The sequence below is a fragment of the Vigna umbellata genome, chromosome 2, assembly GCF_029865625.1.
Source record: "Vigna umbellata cultivar VRB3 chromosome 2, Vumbellata_1.0, whole genome shotgun sequence".
Lineage (NCBI taxonomy): Eukaryota > Viridiplantae > Streptophyta > Magnoliopsida > Fabales > Fabaceae > Vigna > Vigna umbellata.
Genome location: NC_142166.1, coordinates 20,702,399 through 20,724,014, shown reverse-complemented (window position 1 = coordinate 20,724,014; position 21,616 = coordinate 20,702,399). Strand labels below are relative to the sequence as shown.

The following is a 21,616-nucleotide window of genomic DNA, read 5'->3' as shown; positions in this document are numbered from 1 at the left end:
GGCTTGAGATGAAGAGAGTGGCTGGTTGTTTCGTGGTTGGCGGGTTGGAAGTGGTAGTCTGCTGTGTGGTGGCGGCAGTGGCGTTGCTAAGGTTGTCCTGGTAGGTAATGGTGGCCGTGTAGGGGGCCGTGGAGGTGGTCGAGAAAGTGGACGAGGATAGGCACGGGGAGCCTTATCGTGGCAGTGGTTGTGGTCGTCGTGGAGGTTTTAGCAATGGTGAAGTTGATGATGATGGGTGTTGATGACATGAAGGGATCGGAGATGAAGGCGGAGGAAGACTCTCCCTGGGAATCGCTGTTTTCGAAGAGAGAAAAGTGGAGACCGTGGCGTCATGATTGGTGGTGGTTCTGGTGGCGCGAGGTGTCGCCGGCGAGGCCAAGGCTTATTCTGGTTGAGGTGACGGTGGCCGGATATGGCAGAGGTGGTGGTGAGTTCATGGTGCAGAGCTTGGGACCTTGGGTCAGAGAAGACGCGAGCTGGGGAATGGAGAATGAGGATGAACCTCCTGAACCCCTAGAAAATTCTAGGTTAGAAAGCATTGGACTGGGCCAAGCCCAGAAATGGGCGTACGTCTGGTGCATTGGGCCTTTTGTGGGGCGCTCGTTAGTTGGCGTCCGTTCACCATTCCCCCACAACGAACGCTCGTTATCCAAACAAACGAGCGTTCGTTAAAACTTAAGCTTTTTCTGACCGTTCGGTCAGCTTCTACCTAACGAGCGTTCGTTATACAAACGAACGACCGTTCGTCCTTAAGCTTCCACATTTGAACGTCCGTTCGTCATGACAATAACGAACGTTCGTCCTTAGGCATCCATTTTTGAACGTCCGTTCGCCATTTCAATAACGAACGTTCGTTCTTAAGCTTCAATTTTTGAACGTCCGTTCCTCTTTTCATACAACGAGCGTTCGTCCTTAAGCTTGCATTTTTGAACGTCCGTTCACTATCTTTACCAATGAGCGCTCGTTATTTTGCTTTCGATCCAAGCGTTCGTTATTTTGCTTTCGTTCAAAACGTCCGTTCGCTCGGCACTCTCACCAACGAGCGCTCGTTATCCAAACGAGCGAACGCTCGTTATCCAAACGAGCGAACACTCGTTATCCTTAAGACTTTTCGACCGTTCGTTCAACATTCCAAACGAACGAGCGTTCGTTATCCAAACGAGCGAACGCTCGTTATCCAAACGAGCGAACGCTCGTTATCCTTAAGACTTTTTGACCGTTCGCTCAACCTTCTCACCAACGAGCGCTCGTTATCCAAACTAGCGAACGCTCGTTATCCAAACTAGCGAACGCTCGTTACCTTAAGCATTCTTGACCGTTCGTTCAAATCTTCTCCCTGAAGAGCGCTCGTTATCCAAACGAACGAGCGTTCGTTTCCGAACCAAAGAACGCTCGTTACTCAACCTTAATTTCCCAACGTTCGTCCTCTCTCCAAACGAACGAGCGTTCGTTTCCGAACCAAAGAACGCTCGTTACTCAGCCTTAATTTCCCAACGTTCGTCCTCTCTCCAAACGAACGAGCGTTCGTTTCCGAACCAAAGAACGCTCGTTACTCAGCCTTAATTTCCCAACGTTCGTCCTCTCCCCAACGAACGCTCGTCATTCTGAATACTGTCCCCAACGTTCGTCCAGCCTTTCCCATTTCTTTTTTTTTGTTTATTTATCTTTCTTTATTGTCTTATTTTATTCTATTTATTTATTTTAGACATTCACTTATCCTAAAATATATATTTAATAATACAATATTGATAGTTTAAATAAAAAGAATTTATAAGAAAAGTTTTAAAGGTTTAAAGCGCACGTGTGACCGCTCGCGTCGTCCTTGTGCTAAAAACCTTTTCTTCTTTTCTTAAATAAAATTTCAAAAATACGTTTTAAAGGTTTAAGCACACGTGTGACCGCTCGCGTCGTCCTTGTGCTAAAAACCTCTTCTTCTTTTCTTAAATAAATTTACAAAAATATGTTTTAAAGGTTTAAGCACACGTGTGACCGCTCGCGTCGTCCTTGTGCTAAAAACCTTTTTCTTCTTCCTTAAATAAATTTACAAAGGAAATACGTTTTGAAGGTTAAGCACACGTGTGGCCGCTCGCGTCGTCCTTGTGCTAAAAACCTTTTCTTTTCTTAAATAAAAAGAATTTCAAAAATACGTTTAAAGGTTGAACACTCGTGTGATCGTTCGCATCGTCCTAGTGTTCAATACTTTTCTCTCTTATTTACGTAATATTAAACGAGGGTGTGAGTGCTCGTGCGATCGTCCGCATCAGCCTAGCACTCAATACTCTCAAGTTTTTCTAAATAAGTAAATAACGGTATGAGTGCTCGTGCGATCGTCCGCATCAGCCTAGCACTCAATACTCTCAAGTCTTCCTAAATAAGTAAATAACGGTATGAGTGCTCGTGTGATCGTTCGCATCGGCCTAGTGCTTAATATCGTTATCTCTCTTTTCAAAAATAATTAAAAATATTTAAATATCATTTTAAAGGTATGAGTACTCGTGCGACCGTTCGCGTCGGCCTAGTACTCATTACCTTCTTTTTTCTCAAAAATATTAAAAACATAAAAATCTCCAAAAATTAAAAACATCTGCTTTTCCAAACAACAAACAATCTTTTAGCTAGAACTACGTAACCCTGATTTCTCATTTTGAATGAGAATACGTAGGAGCAAGGTCAATCCTTGTCGGGCCCAAAAAAACTAAAAAATATGTTTTGGTTATTTAGAATTTTATTTTAGGGGATAATTAAACATTTTAAAAAAAAACCACATCATATTCGTGCATTTAGTTAAAGGTACTGCCTTAGGGCAGGCGTTGTGGGGGTGCTAACACCTTCCCCACGCGTAACCGACTCCCGAACCCAATCTTTGGTTTTCGTGGACCGTGCTTTATCGTTTTGAGGTTTTTCCATAGTTTTCCATAATAAACTATGGTGGCGACTCCAAATCTCTTTTTAAAAACCCGTTCCTTTTTTGGATCGTCGTCCCGTCGCGATTCCGGTTGCGACAGATGGCGACTCCACTGGGGACTTTAGAGAGTCGAGCCATTTAATTAGATGCACGAATTTGGTGTGGTTTTGCTTTGTGTTTTTCTTTCCCTTTTCTCTATCTATGTATGATATTTGGAATAACTGCAATAACTGTGGAATATTGAACCCTAGGGTAGACAATATGTTTATATCTGCCTGGGAATTTTTCTGGTTGTTTTGCAGGTGAGGGTTTGGGTGTGCATAATTTCCTCCCTTCACACACACACTTTTGGCATATCATGAGTGGGGCCCTATACCCGGGTCTGAGCGTAGCTTAGAATTAGAGGAGTTGTGTAGCGGTGTCACTCTGGGATGTACTTCCTGTTTGGCTATCGTGAGAACTCCAGCTAGAGTCTGTTCTCTTCATATGTGTTTTCACACCTAGTTGATTACTCGACTGTTGTGGAAATGCTATGAAGGGGGCCATAGCTCTAGTGACCTTTGACCTTTAGGTTCAGGGAACTACCCTTGTGAGATTGCATATACTTGACCTTGAACTCAAAGCAATGAACCTTTGGTAGGGCACGATGGGAGGAATATATGCTTCTGTAACCCTCACGCTGTTCGTTTTTTTTATGATATTACATTTCATACCATGCATGTGTTTTGTTTTGTCATGTTATTTTATTATCATGCATCATATTCATACATCATTTAGTAACATGTTAATTTTAAGGGAAATCACAGGTACCTACTTGACTTCATACGAGATGGATGTTAACACAAGATCCGATGCTACACAGCACACCAACTCTTCCGACTTAAGAAAGAAGTATAGTCTAAGGACTCATGTGGGAAACTTGACCGGGCTGATAAACTTGGGCAAAAGGCTTAAGACGATAAAAAGAGAAACCTTTCAGAGAAGATATGGAAATTTGTTGAATTTAATGGAGGTTGAAGTACAAATACCCGCTATCACAGCCTTGGCACAATATTATGATTCTCCGCTTCGATGTTTCACATTTCAAGACTTTCAGTTGGCGCCAACCATAGAAGAGTTTGAGTATATCTTGGGTTTGCCACTGGAGGGTACCACTCCCTATCAACATTTAGAGCATCATGCCTCTATACCCACCATTGCTGCCATCATGAAATTACATCCCAAGGAGCTTGAAGACAGGATGATGATGAGGAATCAAGTGCATGGGTTATCACAGGGATATCTAGAGCAGTATTTACATCATCTGGCTGATAAAGAAGATTGGGAAACTTTCATGGATGTATTAGCCCTCACCATATATGGCATTGTCTTGTTTCCCAAAATAGAAGAATTCGTGGATTATTCCGCGATAGACGTCTTCGTGGCGAGTAAAACTAGATCAGAGAATCCTGTAACAGCAGTTCTTGCGGATGTTTATGGGACTTTAAGTTTTTGCCATGAGAGAAAGGGAAAGAAGATTCTTTGTTGCTTACCGGCGTTGTATACATGGATGACAACTCGCGTGTTTAAGGAGATGGTCGACGTTAAGAGTCTATCGGAGACTTTGTCACACCAAGGGCTTAAAGGTAAAGGAGGAAACGATTGGGCCCGATTCCTTGCCGGCTTGAGCGAAAGAAGTATAAAATGGCGCCTTCCTTGGCTCGGAAATAAACTGGCTATACAACATTGTGGTAGTTTTCCTAATATACCACTCATAGGTGCCCGGTACTGTATCAATTACAACCCTCTTTTGGTGCAAAGACAATTTGGGCATCCTATAAAAGGGGCACCTTCATCAGATTACCTTGCTACCCTATTCATTTATTACGAAGACGGGCATTTCATCGAATTGTTAAGAAAGGTTAAAAGCGCCTGGGAAAATGTTGTTCGAGCAGAGAAGGACTTGAGGGATGGAGTAGTGGATAGCAGTGTTAGTTATCACACCTGGATTCTGGAGAGAGTGAAAGTAGTCAAGTTGCCTTTCAAGCCAATCAAGGATCAATCAGCTAGTGAAGGACCATCTCAAGCCCCAGAAAGTGAAGAGGTGCAACAATTGAAAGCTGAGATGGAGAAATTGAAAATTAGGAATGCTAGGTTGGAGAATGAATTACAAAGAGCGCGTAATGATCTTGTGGATATGAGAAATGATAATGAAGAAAAGTCGCGGGCTTATGAAAACCTTGTCAAAAGCCAGAAGGCTGAGAGGGATTACACATTTCGAGTAAAACAGGATCTAGCTGCCGCGAGTAAGGAATTATCCATGAGGGTAAATGAGAAGAAGGTGGCTTTAGAAGAGGGTAAGGAGTGGAAGCACCTCTACGAAGAAGCCAAAAGAGATAAACGAGAAGCCCTGAAGAGATTAAGAGAAGCGCAGATTCAGATAGAAAAAGCGGGGCATGAGATGAAAGAGATGGCCATGTCATTTGAGGCGGATATGAATAGGGAGCGTTGGAAGCTAACAGAAGCAGAGGAAGAGCATCGAACTCTGATAAAACAAATGGAGGAATATATCGAGGAACAGGAGGAGCGATGGAGGTCGATAGATTTTGAAGAAAGGCATCAGGCCTTGATAAAGCGAATGGAAGAGCACATCGCCGAGCAAGAAATTGCTGTAAAGCACTGGAAGGAAAGATTCTCTCAGTTGGCTGCTTTGGCAAACGGGGCAATTGAAGACATCCCCAGGATGGTGTCGAATGCTGAAGCAAGCACTCATTTTTGTAACTCACCAGCGGAAATAGAATTGTTTATTAATCATTGTAAATGGTTGGTGGGAGAGATGAAATCTTTCATTGCCCGGGCACGGGATTGATGTACATCGGAATTATGTGTTTTGTTCCTTAGACTATGTAATGGATCAAATTTCCTTTAAATGAAAGATAAGGGATGTTTGTTGGTATCGGCTTGTGTTAATTTTCCATCAGTATTGTCATCGTTATCCTGTGATTTCCACTTATTACTAGCATGCATCATGTTTTCTTTCGTTTTGCATTTTTCATCGTTATCTAATTTAATTTAATAAAAAATAATAATCGGCAGTACAAGTGAGAAAACAACGGCAAATTTTCCACGACATCCGTACAGGACCAGAGCTAACTCGAAGGTCATGGAGAATTGGGAGCAGTCACACGAATCTATTAAGGCCGATGTCAGCCAGTTGAAGGATCAAATGGCCCAGATTTTGGCGGCTCTCGAGGCCCTGAAGACTACGGGAGGGGCGACGTCTGCGCAAGTTGAGGGAAGTGCTCAATATTACCCTCCGATGTTCAATGCTGGGAGCCAATCTGTTTCGTTCCCAATGTATGGATTACCCCCAGGTTATACCCCACCTGTGGGAGAATACACAGAAGGGGAGCAGACGTCATTCTCTTTCCCTACTACTGCTAACCTACCGCCAATCAGTACTCCGGGGCCTGTTGTAATGTCTGCACCTATGATAAATGAAGGGATGCATGCAAGCATGACTGATGGAATACGAGTAACCCCGGTGCCACCTGTGATTGCCGGAGAGGGTTTTTCTACCAGGGCTGCACCATATACTTCGTTTCAGGGGGTAACTAGTAATGTTGATGGGGCAAAGGATAAACTGGAGAGCTTAGAGGCAAGATTGAGGGCTGTGGAGGGGTATGAGAGTTATGGATTTGGGGATGTTTCTAGATTGAGTTTGGTTCCTGGCGTTAAAATACCACATAAGTTCAAGGCACCAGATTTTGAGAAGTATAAGGGAAATACATGTCCAAAGAGCCATCTGACCATGTTTTGCAGAAAGATGGCTGCATATGCTTATGATGAGCAGCTGCTCATCCATGTTTTTCAAGATAGTTTGGCTGGAGTGGCGTTAAACTGGTATACCCATTTGGAGCCTACTCGAATTCGTTGTTGGGCGGACTTGGCTGATGCATTCGTGAAACAGTACATATACAATACACATGTTGCGCCAGATCGTTTACAGCTGCAGAACATGTCGAAGAAAGACAACGAAAGTTTTAAGGAGTATGCTCAGCGGTGGAGGGAATTGGCTGCACAAGTTGAGCCACCTTTGTATGATAGGGAAATGGTGGCAATGTTTGTAAATACACTCCAACCACCATTTTATGAACATATGGTGGGAAATGTATCTTCAAATTTTGCCGATATCATCGTGATAGGTGAGCGGATAGAGATCGGGTTGAAAAATGGCAAGATTGCATATGGCTCGTCGGTGGTTGCAAATTCTAAAAAACCAAATTTCAACTCAGGAAAAAGAAAAGAAGGAGATGTGCATGCAACATCTGCAACCCCCGTGTGGAGAGGTCAGGCTCCCACTCATAATTATCGACCATACTGGGGTCAACATCCACATGCAGCTAACGCGTCATTTGGTCATCAAATTAGGCCTCAACAACAACCAGGGTACTATCAACCACAATACATTCCGACGAATAATTGGAGAGAAGGGGCAAACGTAGGTTCCAATGTGAATGCGGGTCCAAATACTTATCCAAGAAGGAACCAAGAGAGAAATTATGTTAATTTTACCCCAATTCCTACCACTTATACGGAATTATTGCCTCATCTTATCAAACAAGGTCTGGTGGTCGTTTGTCCCCTGAAGCCTTTGCAGCCTCCGTACCCAAGAGGCTATGATGCAGAGGCAAAGTGTAGTTATCATGGAGGGGCCGCTGGTCATTCCACTGAGAGGTGTCTGGCTTTCAAGCATAAAGTGCAGACTCTAATTGATTCTGGGTGGTTAAAGTTCCAAGAGGATAAGCCTAGTGTCGAATCCAATCCTTTATCTGGGCATGGAAGTGCTTCGATGAATGCTGTCGAAGTGAAAGAACATGAGCTGGTGAGAAATGTGAAAGAAGTCAAGAGCTCTAGGAGGTTTATTTTGGAAGCATTGCTGAAAGTGGGTATCCTGAAGGGTGATTATGATGAGGGTAGGGCATGCGTGTTCCACCCAGATACGGAGCACTCTATTGAGGAGTGTGTGGAGTTTGAAGAAATTTTGCAAGACCTGCTAGATCGTGGTCTGATGCAGGTATGTTACAAGAATGAGGAAGGAGAGGTATTTGCACAGACTGGTGATGAATCCAGTATGATTTTACCAGAACCATTAGTGATTCGTTTCACTAAGACTACTTCTATTCCACCAACTCAAGGAAGGTCGCCCGTTATTATCCATGTACCAGCTCCTTTTCCTTACAAGAACGAAAAAGCTGTCCCATGGAGGTATGGGACGCATACGTCAAGCGAAGAACAAAGCGTTGACCCGGCTGTCAAAAACATATCGGGGATAGGTGGAATGACTAGGAGTGGTCGAATTTTCACATCCCCAGAGTTGGCACGAGAAAGAGTTAATGATAAAGAAACAACGATGGCCGTGAAAGCAAAAGAATTCTTAAAGGGGAAGGGTGCACAGACAGAGGAGATCCCCGACAATGAAGAGAGGAGAGAAGTTTCTGAAGAGGAGGCTTGTGAATTTTTAAAATTCATACAACAAAGTGAGTATAAGGTGGTGGAGCAGCTAAACCGTATGCCTGCTCGTATATCCTTGTTGGACCTGCTCATGCATTCGGCATCACACAGAAAGTTGCTAATGAAGATACTCAGTGAGGCCCACGTTGAGCAAGGTATTTCGTTGAATAAATTCGAGGGTATTGTTGGCAATATTGTTGCTAATAATTATCTCACTTTTACGGATGAAGAGATACCAGCTGAGGGAAGAGGGCATAACAAGGCTCTTCACGTCTCTGTGAAATGCCTGGATCATGTTATTGCGCGTGTTTTAGTGGATAATGGGTCCTCTTTGAACGTCATGCCGAAAGCAACTCTGGAAAAGCTACCTTGCGAAGGAATGCATATGAGGCCTAGTTCAATGATTGTGAGGGCGTTTGATGGTAGCAAACGAGAAGTGATGGGAGAAGTGGAATTGCCAATACAAGTTGGCCCGAGTGTCTTTCAAATAACATTTCAAGTTATGGATATTCTGCCAGCTTATAGTTGTCTGCTGGGACGCCCATGGATCCATTCGGCTGGAGTTGTACCTTCTACACTACACCAGAAGTTGAAGTATGTGATGGGAGATAAGCTGGTGATAGTATCAGGAGAAGAAGATCTTCTTGTGAGTGGGCCCTCATCCACACGCTACATCGAGGCGGCTGAAGAAGCTCTCGAAACAGCCTTCCAATCGTTGGAAATCGTGGGAAATACTTGTGTGGAACCGTTTCCAATAAATCCTCGTCTATCATGTGCTTCTATTATGATGGCCAAGATTATGCTAAAAGAGGGCTATGTATATGGCGAAGGTTTGGGCAAATATCGGCAGGGGCGAGCATTTCCTCTGGAAATCGTTGAAAACAAGAACAGATATGGCTTGGGGTACAAACCTACTAAGGAAGACCGGAAAAGGATGATTGAAGAAAGAAAAGAGCGCAGTTTGGCCCGTGCAGAAAGACGAGGGCCCAAAGAGAGCAAAATTCACATTGTTGACATCAAGGAAAGCTTCCGCAGTGCTGGGTGGATCAATGCTGACCAAATAGCAGCTGTGGAGGATGAAGAAGGGCCTCAAAGTTTGAGCTTTGTGTGGGCTTGCTCCCCTGATACTCAACTCAACAATTGGGAAACACTTGATTTACCTGTGATGCTTAATGTGAACAAAATGTAATAGTTTTAATTAAGCTCATAGTTTCGATTGGGGCTTTAGAACTGAAGTTTTGTGGATTGATTCTTTTTTACTTTTCACTCAGCGTGATAATAAAGTTGCATTTCATCATCATTTGGCATTTTTCTTTGTTTACCTTATTTATTTATACTTTTTCATAAATTTAAATGATGCAGATGTGACAATGATTGTTTTGAAAATAATGATATCAATGTTCCTAATTTTGAGCACCCTATCAATAATACGGAAGATGATTTCGAAGATGATGTGGAACCCTCTCCAGAACTGTTGAGATTAGTGGAACAAGAATCTAAGGAGATAAAACCCCATCAGGAGGAGATTGAAATACTCAACTTGGGGGAGAATGATGAGATAAAGGAGGTGAAAATCGGTACTAGTATGAAAACGGAAGTGAGGGAAAGATTGCGTGCCTTATTGAAGGAGTTTAAAGATGTATTCGCGTGGTCTTACAATGACATGCCGGGTCTGGATACCGATATTGTGCAGCATAAGCTCCCACTCAAGCCAGAATGCCCTCCAGTCAAGCAAAAATTGAGAAGAATGAAGCCGGAAATGTCCCTAAAAATTAAAGAAGAAGTCCAAAAGCAATTTGACGCAGGATTTTTGGCCGTGGCAAGATACCCACAATGGGTAGCGAATGTTGTACCAGTGCCTAAGAAGGATGGGAAGGTTCGAATGTGTGTTGACTATCGTGATTTAAATCGTGCAAGTCCGAAAGATAATTTCCCGTTACCACACATCGATACTCTGGTTGATAATACGGCCAAATTTTCGTTGTTTTCGTTCATGGATGGATTCTCGGGATACAATCAAATTAAAATGGCACCGGAAGATATGGAAAAAACGACCTTTATCACGTTATGGGGAACATTCTGCTATAAGGTTATGTCTTTCGGACTCAAGAATGCTGGGGCAACATACCAAAGGGCAATGGTGACACTCTTTCATGATATGATGCATAAGGAAATTGAAGTTTATGTGGATGACATGATTGCAAAGTCGGAATCAGAAGAGGAGCATATTTTCAATCTAAGGAAATTATTTGAGAGATTGAGAAAGTACAAACTCAGGTTAAATCCTGCCAAATGCACGTTTGGAGTAAAGTCTGGAAAATTGTTGGGCTTCATTGTTAGTCAAAGAGGGATAGAAGTTGATCCGGACAAAGTAAGAGCGATAACGGAAATGCCTGCGCCCAGAACAGAAAAGGAGGTTCGAGGTTTTTTGGGAAGATTGAACTACATTGCTAGGTTCATATCCCAATTAACTGATACTTGTGAACCAATGTTCAAGTTACTACGGAAAAACCAGGCCGTAGTCTGGAATGAAGATTGTCAAGTTGCTTTCGAAAAGGTCAAACAATACTTGCAAGACCCTCCTGAATTGCGTCCACCTATGCCAGGAAGACCGCTCATTTTGTATTTGACCGTATTGGATAATTCAATGGGTTGTGTATTGGGTCAGCATGATGAAGATGGGAAAAGAGAGCATGCTATATATTACTTGAGCAAGAGATTCACAGATTGCGAACAACGATATTCGTCGTTAGAGCGAACTTGTTGTGCACTGGCGTGGGCTACTCATCGTCTAAGGCAATACATGTTGAGCCACTCCACTTGGTTGATATCTAAAATGGATCCTATCAAGTATATTTTTGAAAAGCCTGCTCTCACTGGAAGGATAGCTCGATGGCAGATGTTATTGTCAGAGTACGACATTGTATATGTTACTCAGAAATCTATCAAGGGTAGCGCTTTAGCGGAATATTTAGCCCATCAACCCATTAGTGATTATCAGCCAATGCAACCTGAATTTCCTGATGAAGATATCATGGCTTTATTTGCTGAGAATAAAGAGGACAAAGATGAAAAAGCGTGGACGGTATTATTCGATGGGGCTTCGAATGTAATGGGGCATGGAATAGGGGCAGTGCTTATCTCTCCTAAGAATCAATACATTCCAATGACGGCAAGGTTGTGTTTTAATTGCACGAATAATATCGCAGAATATGAAGCCTGTGCCATGGGAATTCGAGCAGCTATAGAGTCTAAAGCAAAAATTCTGGATGTATATGGAGATTCAGCTTTGGTTATCCATCAATTGAAGGGAGAATGGGAGACTAGGGATACTAAATTAATTCCATATCAGGCTTACATCAGGGGATTAATTGAGTATTTCGATTCCATCACGTTTAATCATATACCGCGAGAAGATAATCAATTAGCAGACGCGTTGGCTACCTTGTCGTCGATGTTTGAAGTTGATCAAGATGCAGAATTGCCAATGATTGAAATGAAGAGTCATACGGAGCCAGCATATTGTCATTTCATCGAGGAGGAAGTAGATGGTAAACCTTGGTACTTTGACATTAAACATTATCTTAAGACTCGAGAATATCCAGAGAAGGCATCCGAAAACGACAAAAGGGCGCTAAGGAGGTTGGTTGGCAGTTTCATTTTGAGTGGGGATATTCTATATAAGAGGAATCATGACATGGTTCTCCTTAGATGCGTAGATGCAAAGGAAGCCGAGCTGATACTAAAAGAAGTACACGAGGGTACATTTGGCACGCACATGAATGGGCACTCAATGGCCAGGAAGATACTGAGAGCGGGGTATTTTTGGTTGACTATGGAAAATGATTGCTGTACACATGTGAGAAAGTGTGAGAAATGCCAGGTATACGCAAGTAATATCAATGTTCCACCCACGACCTTGAACGTGTTGTCTGCACCATGGCCCTTTTCGATGTGGGGAATAGATGTCATCGGAGCTATTGAGCCAAAGGCGTCAAATGGACACCGTTTCATATTAGTTGCAATCGATTACTTCACAAAATGGGTTGAGGCCGCTTCTTATGCTAATGTAACTAGAAAGGTAGTGACCAAGTTCATAAAAAGGGAGTTGATTTGCAGATACGGGATCCCTAACAGGATCATCACTGATAATGCCACTAACTTGAACAACCAGATGATGACAGAGTTATGTGAGGAGTTCAAAATTCATCATCTTAATTCTTCTCCTTATCGTCCAAAGATGAATGGGGCAGTAGAGGCTGCTAACAAAAATATCAAGAAGATTGTGCAGAAAATGGTGGTCACGTATAAGGATTGGCATGAAATGCTTCCTTTTGCTTTACATGGTTATCGCACTTCGGTACGAACATCGACTGGGGCAACGCCTTTCTCGCTTGTATATGGAATGGAAGCAGTACTTCCGTTTGAAGTGGAAATTCCGTCCTTACGAGTTTTAATGGAAACCCAATTAGAAGAGGCTGAGTGGGTTCAGGCTCGTTTCGACCAGCTCAATCTCATCGATGAAAAAAGATTAACAGCGGTATGCCATGGACAATTGTACCAAAGAAGAATGAAGAAGGCATTTGACAAAAAGGTACATCCAAGAGAATTTCATGAAGGAGAGCTAGTGTTGAAGAAGATCCTACCTATACAAAAGGATCATAGAGGCAAATGGACTCCAAATTATGAAGGGCCATTTGTAGTGAAGAAAGCATTTTCTGGTGGGGCACTAATTCTCACGAGAATGGACGGAGAGGAGTTACCATTGCCAGTTAATTCTGATGCAGTAAAAAAGTTTTACGCATGATGATTCCGTGATAGTGGTTGCTGTTAAAGGGATGTTGATGTTATCTTCAACGCTTATTGTACTCTGTGTTTTATTCAATAAATAAATTTCACATGATTTCATTCATATTTTGGTTGTTTGCATTCCATCTGAAATATTGCATGTCACGCTGAGCTGTTAAGTAGTCAAGTGAAAATGAAAATGAAAATAAGTAAACGCGCGTTGATAAAAGCATCACAGGTATATCAGGTTGGCGAGCTCGGTCCTGGAGGATGTCGGAAAGGAAAAACGAAAAAAAAGGAGTTACATGTTGAGTTTGTTGTTAATAAAGTTGTCAAAGACATAGTATGTTCGAAAACAGTTTTGAAAAATACCGTTGGTGAATACTTCCCTGATTCAAGGTTTTGGGTGTAACCGGTGTCTTTTCTTGATAAAGCATCTGCATTCACATTACTTGAACCCTAACTTTTTCGTTTCTCACAAGACGAAGGATTTCGCCATATGCCTAATATTGGGGCAGTTTTCATCATGTTACATATCACCGATAATCCGTTGATTAGGGAGATATATAATAAAAAAAAAAGAAAAAAAAAGAGGATAAAACAAAGAAAAAAAAAGTTGAGGTGTCAGGCACTACATAGTTTCGTTTCAGGTTTAAATTCAAGAGAAAGTCAGACAAACAAGATTCGGAATGACGTGCGGCCGTTTTTCGTTATCCAATCGTCAAAAGTAGTTCATCCAATTGCACCCCTTTTGAGCCAAAATTCATAATTGTTTTCATCACCCTAGACAAGAATCATTAGCATGTCGACGTCAATTTGAAAGGGTACATCACAAGCATCCAAAGTTGAGAAAAAATGAATGAAAGGGGAAATATCATAAAAGACCACAACAGGGACAACGAAAAGAATGATCCAAAGGGAAAGAAAGAAAAACAACAATAAATATGCTTGAAATTCAAATCCCTAAGGACAGTTGACGGGACACCTTGCAAATGATTCTTGTCTGAAGATTTTAACCGTCAAACAAATTATTTGGGCCTTTATTATCCTTTCTTTCAAAACCCTTTGTCCTCTAGCCACGGTACAAGCCCATAAAAGTCCACACTGACTGAGGACTGTTGGTCCTAATCTTTCTCATGAATTTGACTTTGAAACAAAATGATGTGGTGAACGACATAATTCAGTGTTATTTTCAAAAAAAAAAAAAAAAAAAAAAAAAAAAAAAAAAAAAAAAAAAAAAAAACGTCTCCCTGTCAATCGAAGATCATCCAATTTGGGGGAATCCTTCATACCCAAATCTTTTTACTTTTCCATTGTGCAAAACTGGGGCAGTATGGGAGCACAACATGTTAATAGCACTTTTCCCCAAAGGAGGGACACACATGCGTTAATCATTATTCATTTGCTTTTCATAACCATTCTTCCACTTTCTACAGGGTTCAAGTTAATTTGGATTGCAAAAAGCGATAAAAAGAATTTTAACTCAGGGTTACACTTTCTGCTCGTCAAAGGGTTCTATACCTATCAACGTTGTTTTTAGGAATGCGTTTTGAACGTACATTGTGTTTGATGACAATATTAACAATGGATTCCAAGCATGGAATTTCAAAAAAAAAAAAAAAAAAAAAAAAAAAAAAAAAAAAAAAAAAAAATGATGAAAAGCGAGAACAAAAGAAAAAAAACAAAATGAAAGTCTCATGTGTCTATGCATTCATGCATCATCATGACATAACATCATCTCAGAGTAAGCGAAGAGAATTGTTTGCAAAATCTTCGTGTTTAACTTGGCATTTATCAACTTTTCAAAGCTACAAATCAAGGTTTTAATTTTCTGTTATCGACCCTCTGCATGGCAATGGTCGGATTTAAATTTCTGTTCTGTGAGTTTGGCCCTCTGCGAGGCAATGGTCAAATCCAGGTTTTAATTTTCTGTTATCGACCCTCTGCATGGCAATGGTCGGATTTAAATTTCTGTTCTGTGAGTTTGGCCCTCTGCGAGGCAATGGTCAAATCCAGGTTTTAATTTTCTGTTATCGACCCTCTGCATGGCAATGGTCGGATTTAAATTTCTGTTCTGTGAGTTTGGCCCTCTGCGAGGCAATGGTCAAATCCAGGTTTTAATTTTCTGTTATCGACCCTCTGCATGGCAATGGTCGGATTTAAATTTCTGTTCTGTGAGTTTGGCCCTCTGCGAGGCAATGGTCAAATCCAGGTTTTAATTTTCTGTTATCGACCCTCTGCATGGCAATGGTCGGATTTAAATTTTTGTTCTGTGAGTTTGGCCCTCTGCGAGGCAATGGTCAAATCCAGGTTTTAGTTTTTGTTACTGATACTCTACTTGACATTGGTCGTTTGGTATCGTGATTTGAATTATTTTGTTCGTTTTCTGTCATGATTGAAACTCGAACAAAATTTGTGTTTTTATCTTTACTTAGCTTTACTTAAATAATACGAAAAGATTAAATTTTCATATTATTTAGTAATATCTAAGTAAAGAGGGGCAGCTGTCAACACTCAATTTTGTCCGGGTTGTAAAAAATTTTTTTTTTTGGTTATTTATTATTTTCCTTTTTATTATTTTACCTTTTTGTTTTATTCTATTTTTATGTATTTAGATTTTTTGTTTTTAATTCAATTTCTATTTTTCTTATCTTCAATTTTGTTTTAATAGAGTTAATAATTAAAAAAATTAAAAAAATAAAATTAAAACTGAAAACAATTAAAAAAATAAAAATAAAAAATAAGAAGCGTGGGAAAGGGGTATGTGGGACGTGTCTGGAAGGAGGGGACAAGGTGGTTAGAAGGGAATATTTTTCTAAGATTTTGGGGTGGGGGATTTGGTTGGATCAGGGAGAGAAAAAAGAAAAAGGGAGGCCCGAGATCTTTGGAAGGAGGGGAGCGGAGAGAGGAATCAGAGGAGAAAAGAAAGGTTTTAGAGGGTGACGAGAGGAGATCATCGGAGGGAGGCAAAGGAGATCTGAAGTGACGAATACCAGAGGCATTTTCAGTCCCAAGACTCAAGTGGACCCTCTGAAATTCGAAGTCTCCTCCACTGGAATCGCTCTTTCGGTGAGGATGAACGGGACGATGGAGGCGATGGCTTAATACCCCTACTTTGGGCAGGCTTGAGATGAAGAGAGTGGCTGGTTGTTTCGTGGTTGGCGGGTTGGAAGTGGTAGTCTGCTGTGTGGTGGCGGCAGTGGCGTTGCTAAGGTTGTCCTGGTAGGTAATGGTGGCCGTGTAGGGGGCCGTGGAGGTGGTCGAGAAAGTGGACGAGGATAGGCACGGGGAGCCTTATCGTGGCAGTGGTTGTGGTCGTCGTGGAGGTTTTAGCAATGGTGAAGTTGATGATGATGGGTGTTGATGACATGAAGGGATCGGAGATGAAGGCGGAGGAAGACTCTCCCTGGGAATCGCTGTTTTCGAAGAGAGAAAAGTGGAGACCGTGGCGTCATGATTGGTGGTGGTTCTGGTGGCGCGAGGTGTCGCCGGCGAGGCCAAGGCTTATTCTGGTTGAGGTGACGGTGGCCGGATATGGCAGAGGTGGTGGTGAGTTCATGGTGCAGAGCTTGGGACCTTGGGTCAGAGAAGACGCGAGCTGGGGAATGGAGAATGAGGATGAACCTCCTGAACCCCTAGAAAATTCTAGGTTAGAAAGCATTGGACTGGGCCAAGCCCAGAAATGGGCGTACGTCTGGTGCATTGGGCCTTTTGTGGGGCGCTCGTTAGTTGGCGTCCGTTCACCATTCCCCCACAACGAACGCTCGTTATCCAAACAAACGAGCGTTCGTTAAAACTTAAGCTTTTTCTGACCGTTCGGTCAGCTTCTACCTAACGAGCGTTCGTTATACAAACGAACGACCGTTCGTCCTTAAGCTTCCACATTTGAACGTCCGTTCGTCATGACAATAACGAACGTTCATCCTTAGGCATCCATTTTTGAACGTCCGTTCGCCATTTCAATAACGAACGTTCGTTCTTAAGCTTCAATTTTTGAACGTTCGTTCCTCTTTTCATACAACGAGCGTTCGTCCTTAAGCTTGCATTTTTGAACGTCCGTTCACTATCTTTACCAATGAGCGCTCGTTATTTTGCTTTCGATCCAAGCGTTCGTTATTTTGCTTTCGTTCAAAACGTCCGTTCGCTCGGCACTCTCACCAACGAGCGCTCGTTATCCAAACGAGCGAACGCTCGTTATCCAAACGAGCGAACGCTCGTTATCCTTAAGACTTTTCGACCGTTCGTTCAACATTCCAAACGAACGAGCGTTCGTTATCCAAACGAGCGAACGCTCGTTATCCTTAAGACTTTTTGACCGTTCGCTCAACCTTCTCACCAACGAGCGCTCGTTATCCAAACTAGCGAACGCTCGTTATCCAAACTAGCGAACGCTCGTTACCTTAAGCATTCTTGACCGTTCGTTCAAATCTTCTCCCTGAAGAGCGCTCGTTATCCAAACGAACGAGCGTTCGTTTCCGAACCAAAGAACGCTCGTTACTCAACCTTAATTTCCCAACGTTCGTCCTCTCTCCAAACGAACGAGCGTTCGTTTCCGAACCAAAGAACGCTCGTTACTCAGCCTTAATTTCCCAACGTTCGTCCTCTCTCCAAACGAACGAGCGTTCGTTTCCGAACCAAAGAACGCTCGTTACTCAGCCTTAATTTCCCAACGTTCGTCCTCTCCCCAACGAACGCTCGTCATTCTGAATACTGTCCCCAACGTTCGTCCACCCTTTCCCATTTCTTTTTTTTTGTTTATTTATCTTTCTTTATTGTCTTATTTTATTCTATTTATTTATTTTAGACATTCACTTATCCTAAAATATATATTTAATAATACAATATTGATAGTTTAAATAAAAAGAATTTATAAGAAAAGTTTTAAAGGTTTAAAGCGCACGTGTGACCGCTCGCGTCGTCCTTGTGCTAAAAACCTTTTCTTCTTTTCTTAAATAAAATTTCAAAAATACGTTTTAAAGGTTTAAGCACACGTGTGACCGCTCGCGTCGTCCTTGTGCTAAAAACCTCTTCTTCTTTTCTTAAATAAATTTACAAAAATATGTTTTAAAGGTTTAAGCACACGTGTGACCGCTCGCGTCGTCCTTGTGCTAAAAACCTTTTTCTTCTTCCTTAAATAAATTTACAAAGGAAATACGTTTTGAAGGTTAAGCACACGTGTGGCCGCTCGCGTCGTCCTTGTGCTAAAAACCTTTTCTTTTCTTAAATAAAAAGAATTTCAAAAATACGTTTAAAGGTTGAACACTCGTGTGATCGTTCGCATCGTCCTAGTGTTCAATACTTTTCTCTCTTATTTACGTAATATTAAACGAGGGTGTGAGTGCTCGTGCGATCGTCCGCATCAGCCTAGCACTCAATACTCTCAAGTTTTTCTAAATAAGTAAATAACGGTATGAGTGCTCGTGCGATCGTCCGCATCAGCCTAGCACTCAATACTCTCAAGTCTTCCTAAATAAGTAAATAACGGTATGAGTGCTCGTGTGATCGTTCGCATCGGCCTAGTGCTTAATATCGTTATCTCTCTTTTCAAAAATAATTAAAAATATTTAAATATCATTTTAAAGGTATGAGTACTCGTGCGACCGTTCGCGTCGGCCTAGTACTCATTACCTTCTTTTTTCTCAAAAATATTAAAAACATAAAAATCTCCAAAAATTAAAAACATCTGCTTTTCCAAACAACAAACAATCTTTTAGCTAGAACTACGTAACCCTGATTTCTCATTTTGAATGAGAATACGTAGGAGCAAGGTCAATCCTTGTCGGGCCCAAAAAAACTAAAAAATATGTTTTGGTTATTTAGAATTTTATTTTAGGGGATAATTAAACATTTTAAAAAAAAACCACATCATATTCGTGCATTTAGTTAAAGGTACTGCCTTAGGGCAGGCGTTGTGGGGGTGCTAACACCTTCCCCACGCGTAACCGACTCCCGAACCCAATCTTTGGTTTTCGTGGACCGTGCTTTATCGTTTTGAGGTTTTTCCATAGTTTTCCATAATAAACTATGGTGGCGACTCCAAATCTCTTTTTAAAAACCCGTTCCTTTTTTGGATCGTCGTCCCGTCGCGATTCCGGTTGCGACAGATTTCAATAAGGGTTTTTCCACTTTCAACTTTAAGCTCAAGGTTCAAAGGGTAAAGAGAAACATTGTTCTTTGTTGGGTTCACCTATTGGCATTGGCTCTAAGGGAGAAGAAAACATGGCCTTGATCATATGTAACAAGTAAGCAAGTGGTTCAATCATAGAAAATTAGGCAATATAGACATGCTTCCAAAGCAATAACATTCAATAAATCAAAAATTTTGGAGCCTAATCTCTCACAGGCTAAATCAAGTTCCACAATTTGATAAACATCCTGCCTAGCATATTAATCACAATTAAAACCACGCATTTGATTTTAACAATTATGAGCAACCACCTTTTATGCTTAAAAGCCTCATCAATCATTAACTCATCATGCATCATAGAACAATAAAGCAAACACAAGAATATTACTCATCACAAACAACATTTTATCACATCATACCAAACCATTGCAGCACAATTCATTACACCAAGTACATAAGCAAGCTAACTTAAAAACAAAATAAACAAAATTCAAATAAGCAATAAAAATAAATTAAACACATAAAAATTTTGATCCAGCAGCATCCATCAGTAAATGCTTTCATCTCAATCTTCCAGCATCCATCAGTAGATGCAAATCCTTCACATCAGCATCCATCAGTAGATGCTCTCAGTAACATCCATCAGTAGATATCTAGTCTTTTTGATCAGCATCCATCAGTAGATGCCTTTAGTAGCATCCATCAGTAGACGCTTACTCACATAGCATCCATCAGTAGATACTTAATCACATAGCCTCCAGCAGTAGACCCTATCATTCATCACCCTCATCATAGCAGCATCCATCAGTAGATCTTGTCATCTGAGTCCTCCTAGCATCCCTCAGTAGATGTTGTCATTACTGCAAAGCAAAATCAAATCCAAAAGAAAAAGTCAGAAATTGGGGTGCCTCCCAATAAGCGCTTGTTTAACGTCATGAGCCTGACACCATTAAGCACAATATGCATCTATGATATTAGTGTTCCTTTTTCTTTCATCACACAAAATTATCTTCAACATCTTCCGGTTCACCATCTTTACCCTCCTTGAATAAGGAGCCTCAATCTCCATAACTCCATTCTCTTTGATATCTTTAACCACTCCATGCACATAGTCTTGCTGAACATGGCACTTAAAGGCTGGTGCTCCACGCCCTAAATGAGGCACCCAAGCGTGGAGCGACACTTGAAGACTAGCGCTCAACACTCTTAACGGGGCGCACAGGCACGCCCTGCGACCTTCTTCTGCCTTTTTCTCTTGATGATCTTGTGCTCCTAGTACAAATTTTTGGATTTTATCCAACACACACTAAAGAACATTGCACTAGAGCACCCAATTAGCATAAAAAGATAAAAAGAAAAAGATAAAAAGATAACAAGAGAAAAAGATAAAAAAAATAAAAAGATAAAAAGATAAAAAGATGAAAAGATAAAAAGATAAAAAGATAAAAAGATAAAAATATAAAAAGATAGAAAGATAGAAAGATAGAAAGATAGAAAGATAGAAAGATAGAAAGATAGAAAGATAGAAAGATAGAAAGATAGAAAGATAGAAAGATAAAAAGATAAAAAGATAAAAAGATAAAAAGATAAAAAGATAAAAAGATAAAAAGATAAAAAGATAAAAAGATAAAAAGATAAAATGATAAAATGATAAAAAGATAAAAAGATAAAAAGATAAAAAGATAAAAAGATAAAAAGATAAAAAGATAAAAAGATAAAAAGATAAAAAGATAAAAAGATAAAAAGATAAAAAGATAAAAAGATAAAAAGATGAAAAGATGAAAAGATGAAAAGATAAAATGATAAAAAGATAAAAAGATAAAAAGATAAAAATACAAAAAATAAAAAGATAGAAAGATAGAAAGATAGAAAGATAGAAAGATAGAAAGATAGAAAGATAAAAAGATGAAAAGATGAAAAGATGAAAAGATGAAAAGATGAAAAGATGAAAAGATGAAAAGATGAAAAGATGAAAAGATGAAAAGATGAAAAGATGAAAAGATGAAAAGATGAAAAGATGAAAAGATGAAAAGATGAAAAGATGAAAAGATGAAAAGATGAAAAGATGAAAAGATGAAAAGATGAAAAGATGAAAAGATGAAAAGATGAAAAGATGAAAAGATGAAAAGATAAAATGATAAAAAGATAAAAAGATAAAAAGAGAAAAATACAAAAAATAAAAAGATAGAAATATAGAAAGATAGAAAGATAGAAAGATAAAAAGATAAAAAGATAAAAAGATAAAAAGATAAAAAGATAAAAAGATAAGAAGATAAGAAGATAAGAAGATAAAAAGACCAAGT

The 21,616-nt window shown here is 40.5% G+C and overlaps 1 protein-coding gene across 1 annotated transcript; it reads left to right on the top strand.

Moving 5' to 3' along the window:
* The first annotated feature begins 213 nt into the window (after positions 1 to 213).
* On the top strand, positions 214 to 9,596 carry LOC148203584 (uncharacterized). Its single transcript, XM_088107668.1, has 4 exons — positions 214 to 427; positions 6,388 to 6,608; positions 7,677 to 9,503; positions 9,591 to 9,596. The coding sequence occupies exons 1-4, from the start codon at positions 214 to 216 to the stop codon at positions 9,594 to 9,596; spliced, it is 2,268 nt and encodes a 755-aa protein (XP_087963794.1).
* The last annotated feature ends 12,020 nt before the right edge of the window (positions 9,597 to 21,616 follow it).